Raw genomic sequence first — 22,635 nt, forward strand, 5'->3', positions numbered from 1 at the left:
AAAAAATTATTTTAGGGGTGTTTGGTGTAGCAGTGAAGAGGCCGTTGGGGGGCCCACGTCCCGTATCGGAATGCCGGGTTTCAATTCCAGCTTCCTACTGACGGGCCCCCTGGGAGGGCAGCCGGTGCTGGCTCCAGTACGTGGGCTCCTGTCACCTACGTGGGAGACCTGGGTTGGGTTCTGGGCTCCTGGCTTTGGCCTGGCCCGGCCCTGACTGTTGCGGGCACTTGGGGAGTGAACCAGCAGAGGAAAGGTCTGTCTGTCTGCTCACTCTGCCTTCCAAATAAACGACCAGAAAATTATGTTTTAGGTTTTTTATTTTAGTTTTGAAAGTTTTTTATGAACAGGATACTTGTGCGCCTTGGGGGACAGTGCAGTGAGGGATTCCAGCATCTCCCACACAAACCAGCCGAGCCAGCAGCAGCCTTCTGTTGGCTCGCCCTTGGGGCCCGGCTGTAGTTGTCTGTCCTCCAGCGGGAGACGGTGCACGCAGCTGTCGCCCCCCAGCCAGTCCCCCACAGGCAGACCCTCCCCAGGGCTCCTCCCTGCTTCCCAGCATCCCCTTGTCCCAGCGCAAGTTCCTTCTCCCCCAGGGCAGGGGCCGGAGTTCCCTCCCCAGCACCCTGGCAGTTACCCCTCCTCTGTGTGCTGATCCCCCGGGCCGGTCCTTGGTGTCAGTGTGGTCCCCAGGAGGCACCAACCCCAGCTGAGCCCTGAGCTCCCTAAGACATCCCAGGGACGGGACCCTGTCGCTTGTTGGTGGTCAGGGAAGGCCAAGGAGCTTGTGTGTGTGACGAAGACTCAAATGTGGCCTTGGTGGACGGGGCAGAGGTGGCCAGACTGCAGGCTGGGACCACACAGTCCACAGGCAGACGTGTGGGTGGAGGTGCCCCCCCCAGCCCCCCAGTTTCCTCCAGAGGTCTTACTGGGCTCCCCAGTGGTCCCCAGCCAGAGACCGAACACCCTTCCGATTAGTCCGTGCTGCAGCCCGGCCCTCTGTGCCCCACACTCCCAGACCTCCTGTTTGGGCCCCCAGGCCTCTGCTCACACTTGGCCTCCACCCCTGTCATACAGCCCTGGCCCTGGCGCCTCCTGGCAAATACCTTCTCATCACCTCCTCCAAGAAGCCCTCCTGGCCACCCTTCCATGGAGATCTGTGCCGCTGCCCTGCTGTGAGGCACCGTCTGCCTCCCCCATCACTGCCACGCGTGTGGGAGTCCCTCGGGTGTTTGATGTCCTGAACAGCTCTGCCTGGGGAGGGTAGGAGGACTCCCCAGAGGAGGAGGCAGGTGGGGCTGAGGGGAGATGCCTGGGGCCAGGGGCCAGCTCAGAGAGGCAGAACCAAGGATTCCCAGAGCTCTGTATCCATCAGCAGGGGTCCATCCCCTTTGCTGCCCAAGAGCAGGCTCTGGTCTGACCCTGGCTGGGTCCCACGGGCCAAGGGCCCACCCAGCTGGCGTCAGCACGCAATGGTTGAGCGGTTGAAGGCAGGAACCACAGGTGAAAGACAAGGGCCTGGCTGAGAGTGGGGGCGGGGCGGGCGGGGTGGGCCGTCCCGGCTTCCTCCCCAGGGCAGCCAGGCGAACTCAGAATTCAGTCCTGCTGTGTGTGGCCGCGTGTGGCCGCATCAGCACCATGAGGCGAGGGGGACGCAGCCGGCGGGGCAGGGACGGGCCAGCCCCGACGTCCTGCGTCCAGGCCCAGTGCTTTGACCCGCTGACCCGCCACTGCGTGGCCTGCTACCTCCTCCACATGCAGGAGTCCCGGCCGGGTAAGAGAGGCCCCACACTCAGGGAGGGAGGCGGTCCTGCCTCGGAGCCCGACCCGCCTGGGGCCCGAGGGGACCAGTGGGCAGAGCCTGGGTGGGGACTGGCAATCCCTGCGTGGCCCTCACCTCCTCCTCTCTCTCCCCTCTGCCTCCCGGTGCCCCTCCCCTGCCCAGCCTCACCTCCCTCCGACCTTCACCGGCCCCGGTCGTCCCTCCCCTCGGTCCCATGCCCTCCTTCCCCGTCCCCTCCACCAGCAGCGGGGGCCAGCAGCTTGGCGCCGGGGACAGCGCTGCAGCCACAGGAGTCAGTGGGCGCGGGGATCCCCGATGGGGCACTACCGCTGCCTGGGCTGCTCTTCGGCGCCCCTGTGCTGCTGGGCCTGGCACTGGCGCTGGCGCTGGTTCTGCTGGCCCTGGTGAGCTGGAAGCGGCGGCGGCGGCGGCCAGGGGTGCCCTCCCCTGAGGCCCGGGATGGAGACAAGGGAGGTGAGTCTGCCCCTCCACCACCTCCAAGAGACACCGCCCAGGGGGAGTAGGTCACAGGGGCTGGGGAGGAGGGAGGGTGGGAGACAGGGAGACGGGGCTGAGGCGGTCATAGGCCAAGGGGGGATTTTGCTCTGAGAGTCCCTGTTCCAAGGGAGGGTCAGGGCACAGTCCAAGGGGCTTGGTCCCCAGCGTCTCAGCACTCTGCCTCGCCAGGCCTGTGACCCGTGTTTCCTGTCCCGTGGAGCAGTCATGTGCCCCCTCCCCCCAAGTAGAACCTCACCCACTGAGGGCCCACCCTCCAGAGGAAGCTTCCAGAGCAGGGACTGGGAGGGCTGTGGCCCACTCCTGAGCCTCACTCTGCACCCCTGCCCCCACCCACTCCAGAGTCCCTGGATGATGTCATTGTCCTCTCCCTGGGGTGCCCGGATGCCACAGCTCCCAACTCACCCCCACCGGGAGAAGAAGCAGTCAGCGCCCCACCCAGCCACAGCATCCCTGTGCCGGCCACAGAGCTGGGCTCCACCGAGCTGGTGACCACCAAGACGGCCGGCCCTGAGCAACAGTAGCACCGGGGGGGCCAGAGGTGGCCCCTGCCCTCCCTGTGGGCCAGTGCCAGGCTCCCCTGGAAGTGGAATTCAGCTCTTCGCCCCAGCCACTGCCTGCGCGTTCCCGGGAGCCACCCCTGCAGGGCAGGCCGTGCCAGGCCGGCACAGGGGCTTCCGCCGGGAGCCCACTCCTCGCTTGCCGTTCTGTCTGAGCGCCTGTGTATCTGAGTGGCGGGGCCGTTCTGAGTAAGAGGTTTTTCTTTTAGAGTCTGGAAGGCACCATTAAGCAAAATTGAACGTGAAAAAAAGAGCAAGTGGGAGGACGCCTGACGCGTCGCTGGGCGTTGTGTTTCTCTAATACTTGCTCTCGGAGCTGTAGCAGCTGATGCGAATGGCAGCAATGAGTAACCAACTGACGGTTTTGCTTCGGGAGTGAGTACGAGATTATTTTAAGAAAAGACTCGAAGCAAGAGACATAAAAGATAGTGCTGGACCATGCCGATCTCAGCGCCCGGGACGCTCACCGTGGCGCCCCTGCTCTGAGGCCTGGGCCCAGCTCGTCACCCTCAGGGCAGGGTCACAACTCTGCCCTGGACGCTTCCTTGGAACTGGCCCAGCCTGGCCCCCCTGGAAGCAGCTCTAAGACGGGGTTCAGGGTGTGTTCTCCCTCCTGAGCTGCCCCCCCCCCCCCAGGGCTGCCTGGCAGCCCCCTGCCCTTTCCCAGCCAGGAGACAGCCAGGGACCAGGATCGCTCACCTCCAAGTCCCTGGCCTGCCAAGTCCCTTGTGAACCCAGATGCCAGGTGACTGGAGTGAGCTCAGTGGCAAGCAGTGGGCAGCAGGGGCTGGGGGCCCAGAGGATACCCGCCGCCCACTCCCCTCTCTGCCCCAGAGTCTGAGCTGTTCCCCTCCCCCCACCTTCTCCACCACAGCCAGGAGCTGGGCCTGAAGGGGAAAGAGTGGGCGAAAGCCCTCAGACCCAGACATGCAAACCTCCGGCCCCTCTGTCCCAGCCCAGCCCCTGGTGGGCACCACGGTTTCCCCTCTCATCTGTTTGCTCTTCTGAGAAAGGGGGCAGGGGCTGGATGCAAAGCTCTCCTGGCCTGCGGCCCCCAGAGGAGGACGGAAGGCAGGGCATTCTCCCTCACACCCATTTCTCAGGCGAGGAAGCTGAGGTCAGCAGGGGAGGGAAGTTCTTTGGGGAAGAACCCGGAGAGAGCAGTGGAGTGGTGAGGAGGAGGGGCGGTGTCTCCACAGCCCAGGCACCTTGTTCTGGGGGCCGCGCTCTCTCCTGATCCTCCTGACAGCACCTGGAAAGGGGGGTGGGTGATTTGTGTATTTGTGTTTGCTTTAAAAAAAGTTTCAAAAATCCGAACAATGCATTCTGTAGGTAGTAACGTGGAGACAGGGCCTGTGGGGAAGCGAGTGGTGTGGCAGGGCGTGGCCCCGAGTGGGCAGGCGTTCTGTGCACACAGGTCCCCGTCTGGACGGCTCTCCATAGGGTTCCCGACAGTTCCTGGGGTTGTATCCGAGGCAGTGAGCGTCTTGGCCCTCCGGGCATCGCCGCTTCCACCACGGGCCCTGTCAGGCCGCGAGCCGGGAGCCTACAGCCCATTTTGCAGACAGGCAAAGAGAGGCCCAGAGACGGCCGAGGGATCCGGCCCAAGACCGCCTCTGCACAAGGCCATTGGCCCAGGTGGCCGGTAGGGGAGCAGCAGCCTCCTGGGAGCGGTGCCAGGCCCCACCCTTGTCTCCCACACCTGTCAGCGATGTCCCTTTGCTCAGGGACTCGGGAGCCCAGGCAGTGGCGCCCCTCACCGGGTTTGTGCCGGTTTTCCCTGCAGCGGGGCCTGCTTCTCCACTAGGTCCCCAGGGCCCCCAGCTGGGGGCGGGGCTGGCGGGAGTCTCAGTTCCTCCGAGGCTTCCTGCAGGCCCCTTTCACTTCCTGCCTGGCCGCCGGGCCTGGGGGCTCAGGGAGCCGGTGGGAGGCCCAGCTGCGGAGGCCAGGGAGGAAGGCCGACCCCTGGCCTCGGGCGCTGTCTGTGGAAGCTGGCAGCAACTCTGGGTCCCTGGGGAGCAGAGCGGGCACAGGGCCGGCCGCTCTGAGCCCCGCAGGGCTGGGTGAGGGCAGCAGTGCCCTGGGGACGTGGGGAACAAGGTGTGGCCCGGCCTTTCCCCCAGGGAACGCGGCAGCTGTCGGGCTGAGGGGTCTGGGTGGTCCCAGGGCCCGGCGGGCCCGCGCTGCAGCCCGGATGCAGGACGGCTCCGCGACCCCGACTGCGCGCCGCTCCTGCTGTCAGCCCTGCGGGGGCCCCGACTCGGGCTGCAGGGCGCGGGGAGGGGGCGGGACCGAAGGACCCCAGGCCCGGAGGGGCGGAGTCAGCCTTCGGGGCGAGGAGGGAGGGGTCGCAGAGCCGGGAGCAGCCTGGAGCTCTTGACCGCTGCGTGCCCGCGGGGCCCCTGTCCCCACCCGCATCTCCTCTCGGCTGGGGACGCGAGGGGCGTTATCCGGGCCATGGAAGGGGCGGTGGGGAGGGGTGCATGGGAGTGAGGCGCGAGGCTGAACCTCAGCTCCGCTCCGCACGACCTTGGGAGCCCCGGCTCCCCCGCCCTCCCACGGGCAGCTGGAGCCTGAGTCACGCCTGTCAGGAGACAAAGGCGGATCCAGACCCCCTCCCGGTGGCATTTGCTCTCGCAGGGGGTCTGGGGCCCTCCTCCAGCCAGGACAGGACCTTCCATGACCTTGGGGGTGCCACTGTCACTGTCCCCGGGGCAGAGGGGGCTCCCACAGGCCCTGGCTGGCGCATCACGCAGGCTTGCAGGCATTGGCTCCCTCTGCACCCCTGCCCACAGGGGCCAGCAGCCCACCTTGCGAGTGAGGGCACTGAGGCCTGGCCAGGGTGACTGGCCCTAGGAGGGCAAGAATTCCCACCCTGCCAACTGGCTCCACAGTGCCGATACGTGGGAGCATCCCAGGACGGGAGAACAGGCCGTGCGCAGGCCTGGCGCACACGCAGGGGTCAGGGCTGGCCAGGCGAGGCCAGGCCGGGCAGATGTGCTGTCCGGAGTAGGGAGCGCTGCCCTGGGGCCGGCCTTACTCACCTGGCCAGAAGGCAGTTCCGGGGTTCATGGTGCTGGCTCCAGGCCAGGCCCTGGCCCTTCCCTGCTGTGGGCCAGGCCCAGCAGCCATTTCCCCTCTGCGTCTTGGGTTTCTCTTTAGAAAATCTCAGCCCCTCGGCCCAGGGCGGCATGGAGAAGGCAGACTGGCCACCTGCCATCTACAATGGGGACACGGAGGCCAGCCCGGGCCCTCTTAATGCCCACGAGCTCTCAGGACCCTGGGGCCCTCCACAGCCAGGGTTGGGCACCAGCAAGGGGCTTACCAGTGAGGGAAGGATACATGCACAGGCGTGCCCACACGGACACACGTGTCCACAGCATAGGGAAGGCCCCGGCGCCAGCTGCCGGCACCAGGAGTTCGGGGTGGGGCACTGCCCTTCCGGCACGGAGACTTTGAGACTTGACACCTCTGCCCGCCCCGCCGGGCTGCAGATGCCCGGTGTTATTTTAAGCTTGGATCAATGCGCGATTTTCAGTGATACAGGCTTGGGGGTGGGGGGCCAGGCAAGAGGGACAAGGGGCAAGTGCCCTGGAGCCTGGCTGTGCGAGAGGCCCCAAGGTCCCAGGCAGAGCAGTCCGTCCTCTGCTGGCTCCATCCCTAGCTGCCCTCACCCAGCACGTGGCCAGGTACCTGGGGACAGTGGGGGCTGAGCGGAGGGACTCTGCTGGCTCCATCCCTAGCTGCCCTTACCCAGCATGTGGCCAGGTACCTGGGGACAGTGGGGGCTGAGCCGAGGGACTCTGCTGGCTCCATCCCTAGCTGCCCTCACCCAGCACCTGGCCAGGCACCTGGGGACAGTGGGGGATGAGTGGAGGGACTCTGCTGGCTCCATCCCTAGCTGCCCTCACCCAGCACCTGGCCAGGCACCTGGGGACAGTGGGGGCTGAGTGGAGGGATAGATCCCAGGGCCCAGCCAGTCTCTTGGGCTCCTGTGTGTGCAGCTGCCTCTCCTGCTGCCCCCGCCCCCATCAAGTGTCCATATGGAGAGGGCACCAAGTACCTGGCTCAGACCCAGGGGATGTCGGCACCTGTGGTTGCTGGCTGGCCACTGAATCAGACTGAGATGCGCAGGGAGCTGGCGTGGGGCTTGGACATCATCTCCCCCACCCCCCAGCCTGGGGGGGGGGGCTGGAATTCAGCTCCTTCGTTGGACAGATGGCCATCGCTATGCACATATCTTTGCAGGGAGCCAACACGAGGTGGAAGTTAACAGAGGGCCCGATGCCAGGACAGTGAAGGCAAGAGGGGGCTCAGCAGAGGACGTAAAACCCAGCAGAGTCGTCCTCACGGTTCCGGGGAGCAGCCCAGCACCCTGCAGCGGGGGGGGGGGGAGTGGAAGGGGAAGCAGCCGCTCCCTGAGCCCCTGCAGCCTGGGGGCGTCATGCAGGCAGAGCCCTGATCCAGACAGGGCAGCGAAGATCCCATTTCTAGGGGCACCCGCGAAGGACGCCCCAGAGGTGTGGCTGCGAAGTTCTGAGCAAAGCAAAGGCTTGAAGGGCAGCCAGAAGGAAACCAAGACGCCAGCTACAAACCGGATGCGGAGTGTGGCATTCTTGCAGGGGCTGGCCCTGGTGATGGGATTAAAGCGGTTTAACTTCATCCCTTGGCTCAAGTGCCTTTCTCCTGCAAAACCAGGGGAAGTGTGTTCCTGGGGTGGGGTCTCACCCCCTCCCTGGCGTGGGCCGCCCTCCCGGCAGGTGCGGGAGGACTTGATCCTCCTTGAGATGCAAATCCTCCACTCTGAGCCGCAGAGCCCGGGCTGAGGGAAGCGGGGTTGGCAATGGAGCGGCAGGGACCCCAAGGAGCAGATTCTTCCTCTTCAGAAACTGGAGGCTGGACTCACTCGTTTACCCGGGAAACGGTGATGGCGGATCCGTGGCGAACCGGCCGGCAGCCCCATGCCCTCCGGGTGTTCCCATCTGCAGGGTGGGAGGTGCCGCCGACTGCTTTCTCCCGCAGGAGGGGGAACTGAGGCAGGGAGAGGAGGTGGCCATCCGCCCTGCTGTCCTGCCGGGCCCAGCTCCGGAATCCTGTCGGGACCTGGGGCATCCTGGGGCTGTCTCTGCTCCTGCCCGGCCTGGCCTCCTCTTCCCCGTCACAGCCAGGGGGAGGGCAGCAGGTGGCTGGAGGACAGCCGCCAGGCCGTGGTCCGAGCCGCGGACCCAGGGGGACCCCGGCTGGGCGTCTGGGAGGTTCTGAAGCCAAGGCACTCTCCCTGGAGGTGACCGCCGGGGTTTCCCTCCCTTTTGGCAGGGGGGAAATGGAGGCGCAGAGGCGGGAGGGGCCCTCCCAGGGGAGGGGTGGAAGGGGGCACGGATCCTCGCGGGGCTGCCCTGGGCTGCTGTGGCCTCCGCACCTCCGTCCCTGCACTGGGGAGCACCGGCGCGCCCGTCGCGGCCGGGGATCGGAGGTGGCAGCGTCCGAGCCCTCGGCGGGGCCCTCTGCAGCGCCCACTTCCGAGGAGGGTCCCTGGCTGGGCGCCCGGCCGTGCGGCCCCGCCGCGCCCTCCCGCCCCTCGCGGCGGCTGCGCTCCGCCCCCGGCTCTGCCTCCCGCCGCCCGCCCTCTCCCCGCGCTCGCTCCCCCGCCCGCCGAGCCCGAGCCCGCGCCGGAGCCGAGCCGGAGCCGAGCCGGAGCCGGGGCCGGAGCGCGGGCAGCGCGGAGCGGGCGGCGGAAAGGCGGCGGCCCCCCAGGCCCGGGGCCCGCGCCCCCTCCAGAGCCGAGAGGAGTCAGGACCGCGCGCAGCCAGGGACTCGCCGCCGGCCGGGAAAAGTCCCAGGGCGCGGACTGGCCAGCGCGCGTCCGAGGTGAGCCCGGCGGCGGACGCGTCCACCGGAGGTGTGGCCCCGGGCCCGGGGGCTCCAGAGGACGCTGACGGCCCCGGACGCAGCGCCGCGCGATCCCTGAGGGCACCGAGGAGCCGGGCCCGGGGCAGCCGTGGCGCCCGGCCATGCGCGGGGCGCAGTAGCAGCAGGCGCGGGTCCATGGCGCGGGCCGCCACGCCGGGGCTCCGGCTCGCGCTCGGGCTGGCGCTGCTGCTGGCGCGGCCGCCGTCGGGCTGCGCGGGGGCCCCCGAGGCGCGGGAGCCCGCGGCGCCCGGCACGGCGGCCCCGGTCGGCGGCGACCGCTGCCGCGGCTACTACGACGTGATGGGCCAGTGGGACCCGCCCTTCAACTGCAGCTCGGGCGCCTACAGCTTCTGCTGCGGCACGTGCGGCTACCGCTTCTGCTGCCACGACGGGCCGCGGCGCCTGGACCAGAGCCGCTGCTCCAACTACGACACGCCCGCCTGGGTGCAGACCGGCCGGCCGCCGGCCCGCGCGCGCGACGCCGCGGCGCCCCGCGACCCGGCCCGCGAGCGCAGCCACACGGCCGTCTACGCGGTGTGCGGCGTCGCCGCGCTGCTCGTGCTGGTCGGCATCGCCGCGCGCCTGGGCCTGGAGCGGGCGCACAGCCCTCGCGCGCGGCGCACCGTGACCAGGTGAGCGCGGCCCGGGACCCCCAGCCACGCGGCCCCGACAGCACCCCCTGCGGGTCTCTCAGCGGCCCCCTCGCCTGGCCCTTCCTCCGCCTCCGGCCCCCAGCGCCCACTTCGCCAGGAGACACCTGATACCGCCGGTCTCCCCTTGACCTTCCTGCCTTACCGGGTGCGGGGCCGCCCGCCCGCCCTCCCCGCGGCCTCAGCCTCCTGGGAAGGGCCAGAGGGCACAAGTGGGCGCCCAGGGGAGCGAGGCTGGGGCCCAGGCCCCACTGACCCCGTGGGGGCCGCTGGGCATCTTGGGCAGGGGCAGGGGACCGCTGGCCGTTTGGTCCCAGCTTACTGCTTTCCTCTCTCACCTGTCCACCCCCACACCCACTGCTGTGACTCGGGCCTGCCCACCTGTCCCCGGGGTTTCTGAAGGTCCCACACTTGTCCCCTTCAACGGCCCCTGGGCCTCGGCAGGTTCTTCCTGCAGGAGAAGGCACTGACAGGTGGAGGGAGCCGTGCCCGTGAGACCAGGATGGGTGCCAGCTGAGTTCTGAGCTGGGGTGTAGGACCCAGGTGGAATGGCGGCGTGGGGCCCCTGGCCCTCCCACCCACGCTCCCACCCTAACCTGCCCCCACAGCCTCTGCATCCCAGGCCCCTGCCGTCTGCCGTCACGGGGCAGCCCGGTGCCCTGGGACGTGGGCCGCTGACCCCACACGCAACAGGCTGGTGTCGAGAGGGAGAAGCCCCCATTCCCAGGTGGCCAGGCGCGGCCGCTCTGCCTTCTGGGCCTTGGGCAGGGGTGAGGCTGCGCTGGCACTCGGCATCCCTCGCTCCCTCCCCAGACCACTTGGCGCTCGGTGCCCCAAGCCACTGCGCTGTCTCCGCGCTGGGTCTCTCAGCCTGGCTCCTGGCTGCTGCAGCGGCAGAGGCTGGGCCTCCTGCTGGGTGAGGGGGGCAGGCAGGAGGTCGGTTATGAGGGGTGGCTGGGCCAACACGTCTCCCGGGAACTCCATCTGCAGGGGTCCTGGGAAGAGCTGGCCCCACTCCTGACGTGCTGTGTGGCCTGGGCCAGTGCTGCCCCCTCTCTGGGCTCCAGGCACCCATGTTCCGTGCCTGTCTTGTGTAGGCTGGAGGGGGACCTGGGCTCCTGTGTGTGTGTGTGTCCTGAGCCCCTGCTCTGCCCCTCGTGTCACCCTCAGGTCTGTGTTGGCGCTGACAGCTTGGGAAGTTTGTGCAGGGGCTCAGAGGCAGGCCCGTGAGAGCTGGGCTGGGGTGCCTGCCCAGAGAGGAGACCGGAGCGGGAGCCGCGGAGGATTGGGGTGCTCAGCTGGGGCAGGAGCAGCATCAGAGCTCGCAGACCCCAGCCACGCCTCGGCCACACCAGGCACCCCGCGAACCAGCCATCTGAGGCCCAGCCGCGGGGGGAGGCCGGGCCAAGTGGGAGAAAATCATGGGTTCCGGGTGCCGCAGGCAGCTGGGCTGCAGGCTCTGTCAGACGCCAGACAGCTGGGTGGGGGCTGGGTGTCCGGGGCACCCAGGAGGGCGGATGCCCAAGGTCACAGAGCCTTTGGGTGCTGCACTGGTTTGACTCGGCTCCCTCCTGCCACCCCCAGACCCTCGGCAGGCACCCCTGTCGCGGGAGGCGGGGTAGGCAGGTAAAAGAGGTGTCGGCGGGGTTTGAAGAATGAGAGGAGGAGGAGGAGAGGGGAGAGGAGGGGACCGTGGCCCAGGAGTTTCTTGGTTGGCTCTGGGAAGGGGCTGGTGTGGGGCACAGGTGTGGCTGACATGTTTTCCCTGGTCGGGGACACAGGATGGTTGAGGTTAGTAACATGAGATCCAAGGCCCGGAGAGGGTGGAAGAATGGTCTGGAGTCACCCAGTGGGACGGGGGGCCCTGGAGCTGGGGAGGGAGGAGGATCGGCAGGCTGGCCCTCACCGCTCTGTCCCCACAGGACACTGACAGAACTCCTGAAGCAGCCAGGCCCCCAGGAGCCACTGCCTCCACCTCTGGGCCCACCTCTGGGTAGCTGTGTCCAGGTGCAGATGGGGGACGGCCTGCCCCGGAGCTCCGCCCATGACAGCACAGGTGCGCAGGCTGGTGGGGGGCGGCGGCGCCCGCTCTGTGGCAGAGGAGGTTCGGCCAGTGGGGGTCTGTGGGCCAAAAGGCCAGGAGCTGTGTGCCCCGCAGGTGTGTCTGGGGAGAGGGACCCTCCTACTGCCCAGCAACCTGCAAGCCCAGGAGCTGTGATTCTGTAAGATTTGCTGGCCCGAGCTGTGGCTCTGAGGCTCTGGCTCTGCGCCCCGGGGTCTGGAGCCCCCTTGCTGGCCTCCGCAGGGGAGGCGGACATCAGGGTTCAGTTCTCTGGCGCTGTGCATGGCCTCCGAGCTGGCTGCGGTTGCGCTGGAGCTTCCGCCCGAAGAGGGGCTCGGCTCCGCAGGCCAGGGGAGAGGGGCTGCGCGGGAGGGCGGCTCGGTGGAGCAGGCCAGCCTCGCCTCACCACCGCCCGTCCCGCCCCACAGACAAGAACCGCCTCAACAACGCGCCCCTGGGGTCCGCCACCCCGGGGCCCCCGCGCGGCCCCCGGCTGCAGGGCGGCGGCGTGGCGCTGCAGCCCGACTACGCTAAAATCGCCGCGCTCAAGGCCGCAGGTGAGTGGCCCGGCGCGTGCCGGCGAGGCCCGGGCAGGGATGGCCGGGTCCTGAGCCCCCGGGTTCCCACGGCCGTCGGGACCTACAGGGCCCGGCCAATCCGCGCTCGGGTCGCCCCCCACGCAGCCAATCGGCTCCCCCTGGGCCTGGCCCGGCCCCTGACCGCGCGCCCGCCCTGTCCCCCGCAGAGGCCGCCCCCCAGGACTTCTACCCGCGTTTTCCCGCTACCGAGCAGGCCCCGCGGACCCTCCCGGCGCGGGCCCCGCGGCCTCCCGAGGACCTGCCCGCCCGGCTCGACGCCTGCCCCTGGGCCCCGCCCGGCTACGCGCCTCCCGCCGGCCCCGCTCCGTCGGGCCCCTACGCGGCCTGGACCGCGGGCCGCGTCCGGCCCAGCGCGCGGGGCCACCTGGCCGTGCAGGCCTCCCCAGCGGCCCGGCGGCCCGGCCACGCTCCCCGGCGCCAGTTCAGCGTGGAGAAGCTGCCCGAGGCCTTCAGCCCCCAGCCTCCCGGCCTTTACGGCAGCGCGAGCCGCGGCCCGCGGCACCTGAGCACCAACAGCAAAGCCGAGGTCACCGTGTGAAGCCCGGGGAGGGGCGTCGCCCGAGCCCTCTCGTGTCCGGCCCGGGGCAGGCCCCCGAGGAGCAGAGCCTGTTGGGGCTCCGCTGACCGCCTAAACTGGGCTGGTGGCCTTGGAGCCTGCGGGGCTGAGAAGGGGCTCACCGGGTGAGGCCCGAGGCTCTGTCCGTGGGGCCGGGGCCCGGTTCCGGTGTAAATAAAGCCTCGAATGTGGTTCCCGACCCTGAAATAAAGGAGCCCCAGCTTGGCCTGGAGCGGCGCTGATGGCCGCGTGGTCGCTGACTGCACAGACGGCAGTGCCGGCGGAGGCCCAGCATGGGCAGGAGCAGAGGACTCTCCCGGGCTGGCGGCCAGGGAGCTGGGGGCCAGGGAGAGGTGGCTGGAGAGGGTGGCCAGGGCTCAGTGCCCACACCTGCGGGAGCCTTGGCAGGGAACTGGGCACAGGGGAGACGGTTGTTGGGTCCAAGGCCCCCTGGGGGGGGCCCATGCCCTCTCCTGGAGGCGAGTCCTTGACCAAGCCTGGCAGGACCTCACCGACAGTTTTTGGCTGTGGCCTGGCCCTGGCCTGCAGGCTGCTTGTCCAGATTGGCCCAGGGCCCCCGGACATCTGTGCTCAGGGCGGGGGAGCCTCCCAGGAGGTGCTCAGGGCTAGGAGGGAGGGCTGGGGGTATGGAGCAGGGCCCCTCCCTCTGACACTCCCACCGCCTATGCTGGCCAACCCCGGCTGTCCCCCTTCCTTCCAGGAGGAGCCCCAGGACTTGGTGGCGCATTGGCACCGAGCCCCTCTGCGCCCAGCACGGGGCTGGGGGGGGGGGGGGCTGAGGTGCAGCCTTTCCCAGCACGCTGTGCTGTGCAGGAGCCCCGTGGGGTGTGTGGTCTGCGGGCTGGGGCCCTAAGCAGCCTGCTGGGTCACCCAGCCGACCTCCAGGTTGGGACCCTCCCTCAGCTGTGTTGCCATGGTGACTGGGTGCGCAGTGGCAGGCGGCAGGCACTAGCGTGTCTGCTGGGAAGGGTCCTTGTCACCAGTCCGAGACCCTCCTGCTGGCTGGGCTGCCCCGACACCTGCCAGCTCCTCACCTGCCTCTTACCTAAGGCTGCTGGGAGCCCTGGGACAGGGTCCTGGCTTGCCGGGAGGGTGGGGGTGGGGCGCCCCGGCCCTATCCCACAGCTGCCTAGAGCCGGGGGAGAGGGTGGGTGCTGACTCAGAGCCTCACGGGAGGCTGGGGTTCCAGGGCACACAGGCCACCCACGGCCACCCACCCTGGTGCCGCAGGCCCTGGCTGGACATGACCCCTCTGCTGGTTCAAGGGCCCTGGAGATGGCACTTGGGCCATGCTGTGGCCACAACTGAAAATGCTGTCGTGACTGGACAGGACGGGCTGCAGCTGGGCCCCTCCTGGCTGCTCTGGTCCCGCTGTCCGCTGCTACCTATGTGTTGCGCCAGTCAAACCCGGTCTAGTCCAAGAGGGGGATTAGCACTGCTTTTGTGCACACATGAAGCGGAGGCTGAAAGGCCAGATCCCGCCCAGGGTGGCCCAGCTGGGTGGTACCTGCTGGCCAGGGAGCCCCCAGGGGGAGGGGAAGCAGCTGGCCGGCTCCCTGCCGGGGCCCAGGCCGCCAACGCAGCCCTTAGACTGAGGGTGCCTGGGGGCCTCTGCAGTGAGGGGGAGGGGGCTGTCCCCACAGCAGTCACACTACAGACCTCACACACCTGGTGCTGGGTGGTACCAATCTGTTTATTGATGCTCTGTCTGGGACACGGTAAATGAGCCAACATGGAGAAGCCACAGGTGTATCCCCCTCAGTGAGAAACCGCCCCACCCCCGAACAGTGAGAAAAGGCACAGGACACACACGACACGGCTGGAGGGCCTGGGGCAAGGCAGTCCTGGTGGGGGAGGGGCAGGGGAGTCAAAGCTGAGGGTCCAGGCCGGGCCCTGCGGTGGGTACCCCCATCTGCTGGGCCTTCTGCCCGCCTTCTCCCCAGCCGGCAGGGTGGGAGAGACAGTCCCAGGGAGGCAGCAGGAGCTCCTGCGCCCGGCGAGGCGGCGCCGCTGGCTGTGCAGGCGCTGGTCCCGGCCACCCTCGCTTCTCTTGGGGTCACACTGCAGAGGTAGGTGTCGGGGAAGGGGAGCCGGGGAGCAGGGAACACAGCAAAGGCCCCCAGGCCCCGTTCCCAACCGTGGCTTCACCCTCCTCGCCCCTGGACCTGCCCCGAGCTCAGGCTGACGTCCCAGGGTCGGGGGGGAGTGGGAAGGAACAGGACCATTAAATAAGATACCATTTATTTTTAAAAAATTAAAAAATAATGCCGACATAATTCCATCCGCCCTCAGGCCTGCCTCCGGCTCCCACCTGACTCCCAGCTGCCCCAAGGAAGAGGGGAGACGACGCACTGGCTCAGGCTCGGGCAGAAGAGGCCGCAGCAACTTCCCCAAGCACACGATATAAAAACATTCATATAAAAAGGGGAGGGGCATGCTGGGCAGAGCGCCGAGGGTCCGGGGCCTTTGTCCGCCAGGGAGAGAGGCCTTGGCGGGAGCCTGGGCGGGGGCTTCCCCGCAGGGCGCCCAGTTCCTACCCTGCTGTCTCCTCCCAGCGTCCCGCCCGACCTCGGGCACCTACGACAGTAGCTCTAAGGGGCCGTGCCCGGGCGCACTGGCCTGAGGTGAGCCAAAGGCCTCGGGTCACGGTGACAGCTCAAGAGACAAGGCCCATCCCCCCCAGCTCTCAGAATACGGAGAGACAGGGACAGAGGGAGCAGCCTGGGGGGGCCGGGCCGGAGCCGGGACCGGGCGGTCAGGAGGCGGCGATGGCCGTGCCGCCGCCCAGCTTGACGATCATCTGCTGGCAGTCACTGCAGGAGCGCCGGTCGCCTGCCTTCTCCAGGGTGCGGGCCGCCTCGGCCAGCAGCACCGCCCGCTGGCCCGGGGACGAGAGGAAGGAGAGGGGCAGGTGACGGCAGGCCAGCAGGATGGCGGTGGCCCGCTCTCGCTGACCGGGCCAGGCGTCCACCTCTCCTGTGGGAGGGAGGGGACGCGTGGGTGAGTCAGGAGCCGCTGTCCCCAGGGCTTTCTGTGGGGGCATTCCTTTCATCCCCACCCCATCCCACGCAGCAGTGGCCCTCGCCGACCCACCACGGGGCTGAGCGGGGACCCAGGGCGGCCGGCAGCGGACTCACCGTGCTTGGTGCTCTGGGTGCTGCGGCGCCGCAGGCTGTGCTCCAACAGTCGGTGTGTGCGGGTGGGGCTGGCCCCCGCCATCAGGCGCACGGTGGCTTCATGCAGGAACACCTGGGGAGGGGCAGGAGGGCGCGCAGTCAGCCCCAGGTGCTCCCGCTCTGCGCCCCAGTGCGCACTGCCTGTGCCTCTCTGCGGCTGCTCCTCTCCTCGCGCCCCCGCCGCGCGCCTCGCTCCAGCCAGCTCTGCTGTACCCGAGGCAAACCGGAGCCTGGACGAGTGGCGGAAATGGGGGACAAGGCACCGGCCAGCTGGTGGGGGCAGGGGCAAGACAAGGCCGGAGGCAACAGGGCTGCCTTCCTCGGCTGGCAAGTGCCCTGATGTGCACCGGGGCCGGCTCAGCGGACGGCAGGACGGGGAGGCAGGCGTGGGGGTGGGGCGCAGCTGGGCGGTACCAGAGGGGGCCTGCACCCCTCCCCTCCTGTGCTCCGGGAAGGAAGAGCGCGCAGGGTCCGCTCTCAGGTCGGGGTGAGGGGTGAGGGGAGCGGCGAGCGGGCTCAGGCTCTCCTGCTGTCCGTGGGCAGGCTCTGTGCCTAGGAGGCAGCCGAGGGGCTGCGCCGTGAGCAGGGGGCTGTGGCCAGAGCGGGCCCCAGCGGCAGGGGTGCTGCCCCGAACCAGGGGTGCACTTCCTCTTTTGCACGTTAAGGACTGCTTCTTGGATGACGCATTCTATCTGCCGTTTGGATGGCGGCCCCTGGCCAGCGTGGCCTGTGACCTGGCCAGTGTGGCCTATGAGGTCCCCGCACCTCGGGGCGAGGGCATCTCTCCATCCTGGCCAGCATGGCCTGTGAAGTCCCTGAGCGCACCTCCATCCCGGCCGGCGTGGCCTGTGAGGTCCCTGCACCTCGGGGCGAGGGCGCCTCCATCCAGGCCCCCTCTGCTTTCTGGCAGCTTCCACAGGTAGCCCGCTCGGCTCCTGGGTCTCCTCACTCAAGTGGCCCAAAAATAAGTCGGGTGAAAATCAGAGAAAAGGCATGACCCGAGTCCCGCTGGCCCGGTTACAGGACTGTCCTCAGATGCTGTGGCCATGCCAAGGGGATGTGACCTGGAGATGGTCAGGCAGCAGAACCAAGGCCCCGTGGCCCAGTTAAAAATTTAAAGTGAATTTCCCTTCGGCTGTAGTTCCGGGGAGACATACTCTTACTCCCATCAGTATGGCGCTCCCCTGGGGACAGGGCCAAAGAGCCCTCCCACCCAGCATCTGACTGCACTTCAGGGTGGGAGGCACAGCAGGTGCTGGACCAGTGTGCCCTGCCCCAGCGTCAGGCCCAAGCAGGTGCCTGACGGTCACCTGGAGACTTCAGAGGGCCAACTCCATGTGCACCTGCTGGGTCTAGGACCTGGGCCCTACAGACCCCCTCTGCCCTCCACCACCTCCTGCTGGATCTAGGACCTGGGCCCTACAGACCCCCTCTGCCCTCCACCTCCTCCTGCTGGGTCTAGGACCTGGGCCCTACAGACCCCCTCTGCCCTCCACCACCTCCTGCTGGGTCTAGGACCTGGGCCCTACAGACCCCCTCTGCCCTCCACCACCTCCTGCTGGGTCTAGGACCTGGGCCCTACAGACCCCCTCTGCCCTCCACCACCTCCTGCTGGGTCTAGGACCTGGGCCCTACAGACCCCCTCTGCCCTCCACCACCTCCTGCTGGGCCTCACCTTGCGGTACGCTGGGCGGAAGCTGTGTGCTAGCCGGCGCAGGCTGCCCAGGTCCCGCTGGAAGCCTGCCAGCTCGGAGCCTGATGCGTGGTAGGTCTCACCCAGGGCCTGGCTGGCGCCTGCCTGCTTTTGCCAGAGCGCTGTCCGCAGCGACAGGAGCAGGTCACAGGTGAACAGCTGGAACACCTGGGGGTGAGCCACGGGGAAGGACAGGTGACTCGCCTATCCCTGAGAACAGGGGCCCAGACCCCACGGGCCCTCCCCAGCCACACTCAGCCACCCTGGGGGAAGCAGGGTGCCCGGAGCCTGGGAACTGCTCGCCAGGAACAGGTGCCGGCAGCTGGAGCTTGGTCCCCAGCTCTGACAGCACAGGCAGGGCAGGAGCAGGAAGGAACCCGCGCGGTCTGAAGGCACAGGTTCTCCACCTCCTAGGAGTCCCCCATGGCAGGCCTGGGGGCCCACGGCCGCCTCCTACAAGGGGCAGAGGCAGGGTGTGTGTGTGCGCACCCATCTGGGGCGGGGGCGGGGTGTGTGTGTGTGCACTCATCTGGGGTGGGGGCAGGGTGTGTGTGTGTGTGCACTCATCTGGGGTGGGGGCAGGGTGTGTGTGTGCACTCATCTGGGGTGGGGGCAGGGTGTGTGTGTGTGCACTCATCTGGGGTGGGGCAGGGTGTGTGTGTGTGTGCACTCATCTCCTGGGGTGGGGGCGGGGTGTGTGTGTGTCTGCTCTCATCTCCTGGGGCGGGGGCGGGGTGTATGTGTGTGTGTGTGCACTCATCTCCTGGGGCGGGGGCAGGATGTGTGTGTGTGTGTGTGCGTGCGCTCATCTGGGGCGGGGGCGGTGTGTGTGTGTGCGTGCTCTCATCTCCTGGGGTGGGTGCAGGGTGTGTGTGTGTGCATGCTCTCATCTCCTGGGGTGGGTGCAGGGTGTGTGTGTGTGCGCACTCCTGGGGTCTGGGGGCAGGGTGTGTGTGTGTGTGCACTCATCTCCTGGGGCGGGGGCAGGGTGTGTGTGTGCACTCATCTCCTGGGGCGGGGGCAGGGTGTGTGTGTGTGCACTCATCTGGGGTGGGTGCAGGGTGTGTGTGTGTGTGCACTCATCTCCTGGGGCGGGGGCAGGGTGTGTGTGTGTGCACTCATCTGGGGCGGGGGCAGGGTATGTGTGTGCACTCATCTGGGGCGGGGGCAGGGTGTGTGTGTGTGCGCACTCCTGGGGTCTGGGGGCAGGGTGTGTGTGTGTGCACTCATCTCCTGGGGCGGGGGCAGGGTGTGTGTGTGCACTCATCTGGGGTGGGTGCAGGGTGTGTGTGTGTGCACTCATCTGGGGTGGGGGCAGGGTATGTGTGTGCACTCATCTGGGGTGGGGGCAGGGTGTGTGTGTGTGTGCACTCCTGGGGTGGGGGCAGGGTGTGTGTGTGTGCACTCATCTCCTGGGGTGGGGGCGGGGTGTGTGTGTGCACTCATCTGGGGTGGGGTCAGGGTGTGTGTGTGCACTCATCTGGGGTGGGGTCAGGGTGTGTGTGTGCACTCATCTGGGGTGGGGGCAGGGTGTGTGTGTGTGCTCTCATCTCCTGGGGCGGGGGCAGGGTGTGTGTGTGTGCACTCATCTGGGGTGGGGTCAGGGTGTGTGTGTGTGTGTGTGTGCACTCATCTCCTGGAAGGCAGGACCGTGCACGCTTCAGTGCTTGGCTGTTGGACCAGCTGACCTGGCTTCCGTCCTCGTCTTGCTGCCCATGGCGTGGCAGCCACGTGACCTGGCATCAGCTTCTCCCCCCGAGTCTCAGGGTCCTCATCCACGAAACGGAACCACATGGGAGTGGCTCGTGTGAGGGCACGAAGCCTCACGGGTATGGGCTACACCACACGCCAGTCCAGGCTGCCCACCTGCTGCCACGCCCACAGCACAGGCCGAGTGGTGGGGGCAGGGAGCTCCCCTCTGATGGGACGTGAGAGGCCCCCAGGCCGTCCCTCACCTCCTGAGTCCTGGCTGTCCTCGTCCCAGACGCCCACCCACCCTGTGCTTGCTCGGAGCCCTGCTCCTGGGCCACACTGTCCCCGGGCCGCCGACAGCCCTGGGCTCCGTGGGCCTCCTCTTCCAGGCTCGTTCTCCAGCTGAGCTGCTGCCCGCAACTCCGGGCCCCCAGGGGCCGAAGCTGTCCCGCTGCTCCCTGACCACAGCTGAGCCTTTCTCTGGAAGACTAGGAGAAGCCCAGCAGAGAAGCCGAGATGTGCCCCCCCCCCCCCCATCCTGGGCCCGTTCTGCACGCTGCCAGGCCCTGCGTGGCTGGCACACTCCTGGGCTCTCCCTCGGCGTCCAGCGTGGAGTGGCAGCTATCAGTCTGGCCCTCTGGGCCGGTCCTCGGCCCCGCCTGTCTGCGGGGGCTGAACCGGGCGCTCAGAGATCGCACGCTGCTCCACTCCAGCAACACATTCCTGCTCCCTCCCTTCTGGTCTCTGGCTGGGCCTCGGGACCCAGCAGTGGCAACAGTGCCCTCTAACCAGGATCCCCACCCCAAGGGAGGGTCCTTGGGTCAAGGCCGGGGGTGGGGGTGGGGCGAGTGTCCGAGGGCCGGGCAGGCCTCTGGGATGCACTGTGGAAACATTGCACGGGTACTTCCAGAACATGCAATGCAACTACAATGCACCGCAGCTGCCCGCCAGGAGGGGGCGCTGGCACGCAGGTGCCCAGCAGACTGGTGCCCAAGGGCTTAGGGGCCCCCTTAAAGGCTGGCCTGCAGAACAGGGCGGTCCTGCAAGCTGCTGGAGCAAAGACGGCGCCCCGGCCAGCTGGGGCTGGGGCTCCGGGAGCCCAGCACAGCTGCCAGTGGAAACGCGCGTCTCCACCTAGGGCAGCCGTCCGCGTGGTCCCAAAGGGGCCTGGAGCATGCCCTGTCTCGTGGTGGTGCTCTTCCAGACCAGAGCCAGGACCGCCCGGAGGGCTCGGCCACGCCCACTCACGTGGTTGAGGCCGGGGTCAGAGGTAGCCCCGCTGACGTTGAGGCTGCTCCACAGGTGGCTGCTGGCTCTCTCGCAGTGGCAGAAGGAATTCTGCTGCCCGTCTGCCTTCCCGGAGAGCGAGGCGTGCATGGCTCTGCAGACGTAGAAGACGGCTTTCACCAGGGGGCTCCTGCAGCGGACAGACAGGCAGGTCAGCGCGTCACCCGGGCGACCGGCACGCCCCACCCGGCCGGTGTGCGGGGCGGCTGTGAAAGGCCCGCCCCACCTACAGCACCTCCTCCACCCGGGGCTGGAAGGGGCCAGAGTGCCATGGAAAAGCCACCTAAGCTGGTCATTCAAACCGGGGCCGCAGGTGCTCTGTAACCAAGTGGCCACATGCCGCCCGCTAGTTCCTGTGCAAAATACAGTGTGGTTCCCGTTCTTGGTACCTCTCTCTAAGGGAGCATCCCAGAGAGGTGTGGTTGTCACAGACCACCTGGGGAGAGGCTGGTGAAGGGTGCCTATGGCATCATTGACCCTGACCCCAGGGGCCAGGCCTGCGGCTTGGCAGGCAGACACCCACAGGTGGAGTGCTAACCCACAGCTGGTGCAGTGTGCATAGAGTCAGGGAGCTTTGGAAAATGGGGCCCTCTGGGGCCAGGGCTATGGCATCGCGGGTAAAGCCACCGCCTGCGAAGACGGCATCCCCTACAGCATCGGTTTATATCCCGCTGCTCCACTTCCCAGCCAGCTCCCTACCACTGAGCCTGGGAGAGGCAGAGGATGGCCCACGTGTTTGGGCCCCTGCACCCATGTGGGAGACTCGGACAAAGCTCCTGGCTCCGGCCTGGCCCAGCTCTGGCTGTTGCGGCCATTTGGGGAGTGAAACAGCAGATGGAAACCCTCTCTCTGTCTCTCCCTCTAACTCTACCTTTCAAATAAATAAGTCTTAAGAAGGGGGGCAATTTGAATGGAACCGGGGTGTCAGAACTACTTGAGGGACAGAGCTGCAACGCTGCCCACTCCCACTTTGCTCTGCTCTCTCCCGAGCGCCGGGTAACTGCCGGTCTTGGAGCAGTCCCCAGTCTCTCTCGGGAACACTGGTGCGATCAGAGCTGCCCAGCCCTGAGGGCCCAATGCCCCCAAGTCGCTCGCTCCCGAAGCAACAAGCAACGTCAAAAGCTCTCTGGTCACACCTTGTGCCACAGGCCCTTCATTACAGAAGACTGACAGGGCTGGGGTGGTGGGGGCGGGGCTGGAGGCGGCCTGAGCGGGAGGGCTGCCACTCAGGGCTCCAGGGCACACAGGCTTCCCACGCCACACACAGCCGCTGGGCCCACCACTGAGCTCACACGGGGGGGTGCGGCGGCCCAGCCGGGGCTCCCCATAGCACCCTCTGCCCCCTCCTCCAGCTCCCCGTCTATCATGCAGGCCTGACCCTTCCCCCAACGTGGCCACGCAGGCCCACTCCCCGCCCAACCCACAGCAGACCCCCAGTGGAGGTACGTACTCGGCCACTTCCAGGGCCTTGGGGACCCGCTCCACTTCAGCAAAGTGAGAGCGCACAGCTGCGTCGTCTCCCTGCAGCCAGCCGATGGCCATGGTCACTGCGGATGTCCACCACCGACAGACGACGTCTGGACCTGGAGGGGAGAGCAGGCCAGCGCTGGCTGCTGCGACCCCCGGCAAGGGCCTCAGCGCCAGCCCCGCTTGGCCACGGTGGGAGCAGTGGCCAGCACCGTGCCTTGGACAGAGTTTGCCAGTGTGAACCAGCGCCCCCAAAACGTCCCCTCGTATTAGCGCAGTCCCAGTCCCCGCCATCTGACGGACACCAGCACCCAGGCCTCAGCAGAAAGCAGCGCAGGGAGAGCAGCTCAGCGGGTGGGCACGGGCGGGGCCCACAGTGGTGCAGACAGCGGAGACCCTAGGGCGGCAGTGGCTCCCCAGCCCGTGCTGTCACCCACCCCGCGGTTCCGTGCCTGAGGGGCAGCTGGGGGCCGGAGGTTTCGCCCCTGGCACGGCAGAGCCGCCGCGGTGCTCACCGAGGGCCGACTTGAGCACTGAGCTACAGGAGAAGGGCGGGGTCACCATCCCCACGGAGTCCACGAGGGTGTGCAGCAACTTCAGGTGCTCCAGGGCGCTGGAGAATTCACTACAAAGACAAGGATCCGCAGAGTCCACTCGCATGGCCCG

At 67.9% G+C, this 22,635-nt stretch overlaps 3 protein-coding genes across 3 annotated transcripts in view; 2 read left to right on the forward strand and 1 right to left on the reverse strand.

Annotated features, from left to right (window-relative positions):
* Positions 1–1,635: 1,635 nt before the first annotated feature.
* On the forward strand, positions 1,636–2,898 carry TNFRSF13C (TNF receptor superfamily member 13C). Its single transcript, XM_062201940.1, has 3 exons — positions 1,636–1,771; positions 2,027–2,254; positions 2,633–2,898. Exons 1-3 carry the CDS (start codon positions 1,636–1,638, stop codon positions 2,818–2,820), a joined length of 552 nt encoding a protein of 183 aa, XP_062057924.1. The 3' UTR covers positions 2,821–2,898.
* A 6,003-nt stretch (positions 2,899–8,901) lies between these two features.
* Positions 8,902–12,863, forward strand: SHISA8 (shisa family member 8). Its single transcript, XM_062201872.1, has 4 exons — positions 8,902–9,398; positions 11,339–11,472; positions 11,907–12,035; positions 12,224–12,863. The coding sequence occupies exons 1-4, from the start codon at positions 8,902–8,904 to the stop codon at positions 12,613–12,615; spliced, it is 1,152 nt and encodes a 383-aa protein (XP_062057856.1). The 3' UTR covers positions 12,616–12,863.
* A 1,465-nt stretch (positions 12,864–14,328) lies between these two features.
* SREBF2 (sterol regulatory element binding transcription factor 2) overlaps positions 14,329–22,635 on the reverse strand; it is a 65,208-nt gene continuing 56,901 nt past the window's right edge. Inside the window, exons 14-19 of the mRNA XM_062202769.1 lie at positions 22,485–22,594; positions 21,953–22,085; positions 20,464–20,632; positions 17,506–17,691; positions 15,792–15,903; positions 14,329–15,630 (exon numbers count right to left, since the gene is read on the reverse strand). Coding sequence (XP_062058753.1) covers positions 15,410–15,630; positions 15,792–15,903; positions 17,506–17,691; positions 20,464–20,632; positions 21,953–22,085; positions 22,485–22,594 — 931 coding nt within the window. The 3' untranslated portion in view covers positions 14,329–15,409. The remainder of the gene's footprint in view (positions 15,631–15,791; positions 15,904–17,505; positions 17,692–20,463; positions 20,633–21,952; positions 22,086–22,484; positions 22,595–22,635) is intronic.

This window comes from Lepus europaeus, chromosome 10, assembly GCF_033115175.1.
Source record: "Lepus europaeus isolate LE1 chromosome 10, mLepTim1.pri, whole genome shotgun sequence".
Taxonomy (NCBI): domain Eukaryota; kingdom Metazoa; phylum Chordata; class Mammalia; order Lagomorpha; family Leporidae; genus Lepus; species Lepus europaeus.

Bases quoted from the DNA above. Each gene is read 5' to 3' on its own strand.
- TNFRSF13C (XM_062201940.1), top strand. From the start codon at position 1,636: ATGAGGCGAGGGGGACGCAGCCGGCGGGGCAGGGACGGGCCAGCCCCG. The intron at 1,772-2,026 runs GTAAGAGAGGCC...CTCCACCAGCAG, and splicing joins CATGCAGGAGTCCCGGCCGG to CGGGGGCCAGCAGCTTGGCG. The intron at 2,255-2,632 runs GTGAGTCTGCCC...TGCCCCCACCCA, and splicing joins CCGGGATGGAGACAAGGGAG to CTCCAGAGTCCCTGGATGAT.
- SHISA8 (XM_062201872.1), top strand. From the start codon at position 8,902: ATGGCGCGGGCCGCCACGCCGGGGCTCCGGCTCGCGCTCGGGCTGGCG. The intron at 9,399-11,338 runs GTGAGCGCGGCC...CTGTCCCCACAG, and splicing joins GCGCGGCGCACCGTGACCAG to GACACTGACAGAACTCCTGA. The intron at 12,036-12,223 runs GTGAGTGGCCCG...TGTCCCCCGCAG, and splicing joins CGCCGCGCTCAAGGCCGCAG to AGGCCGCCCCCCAGGACTTC.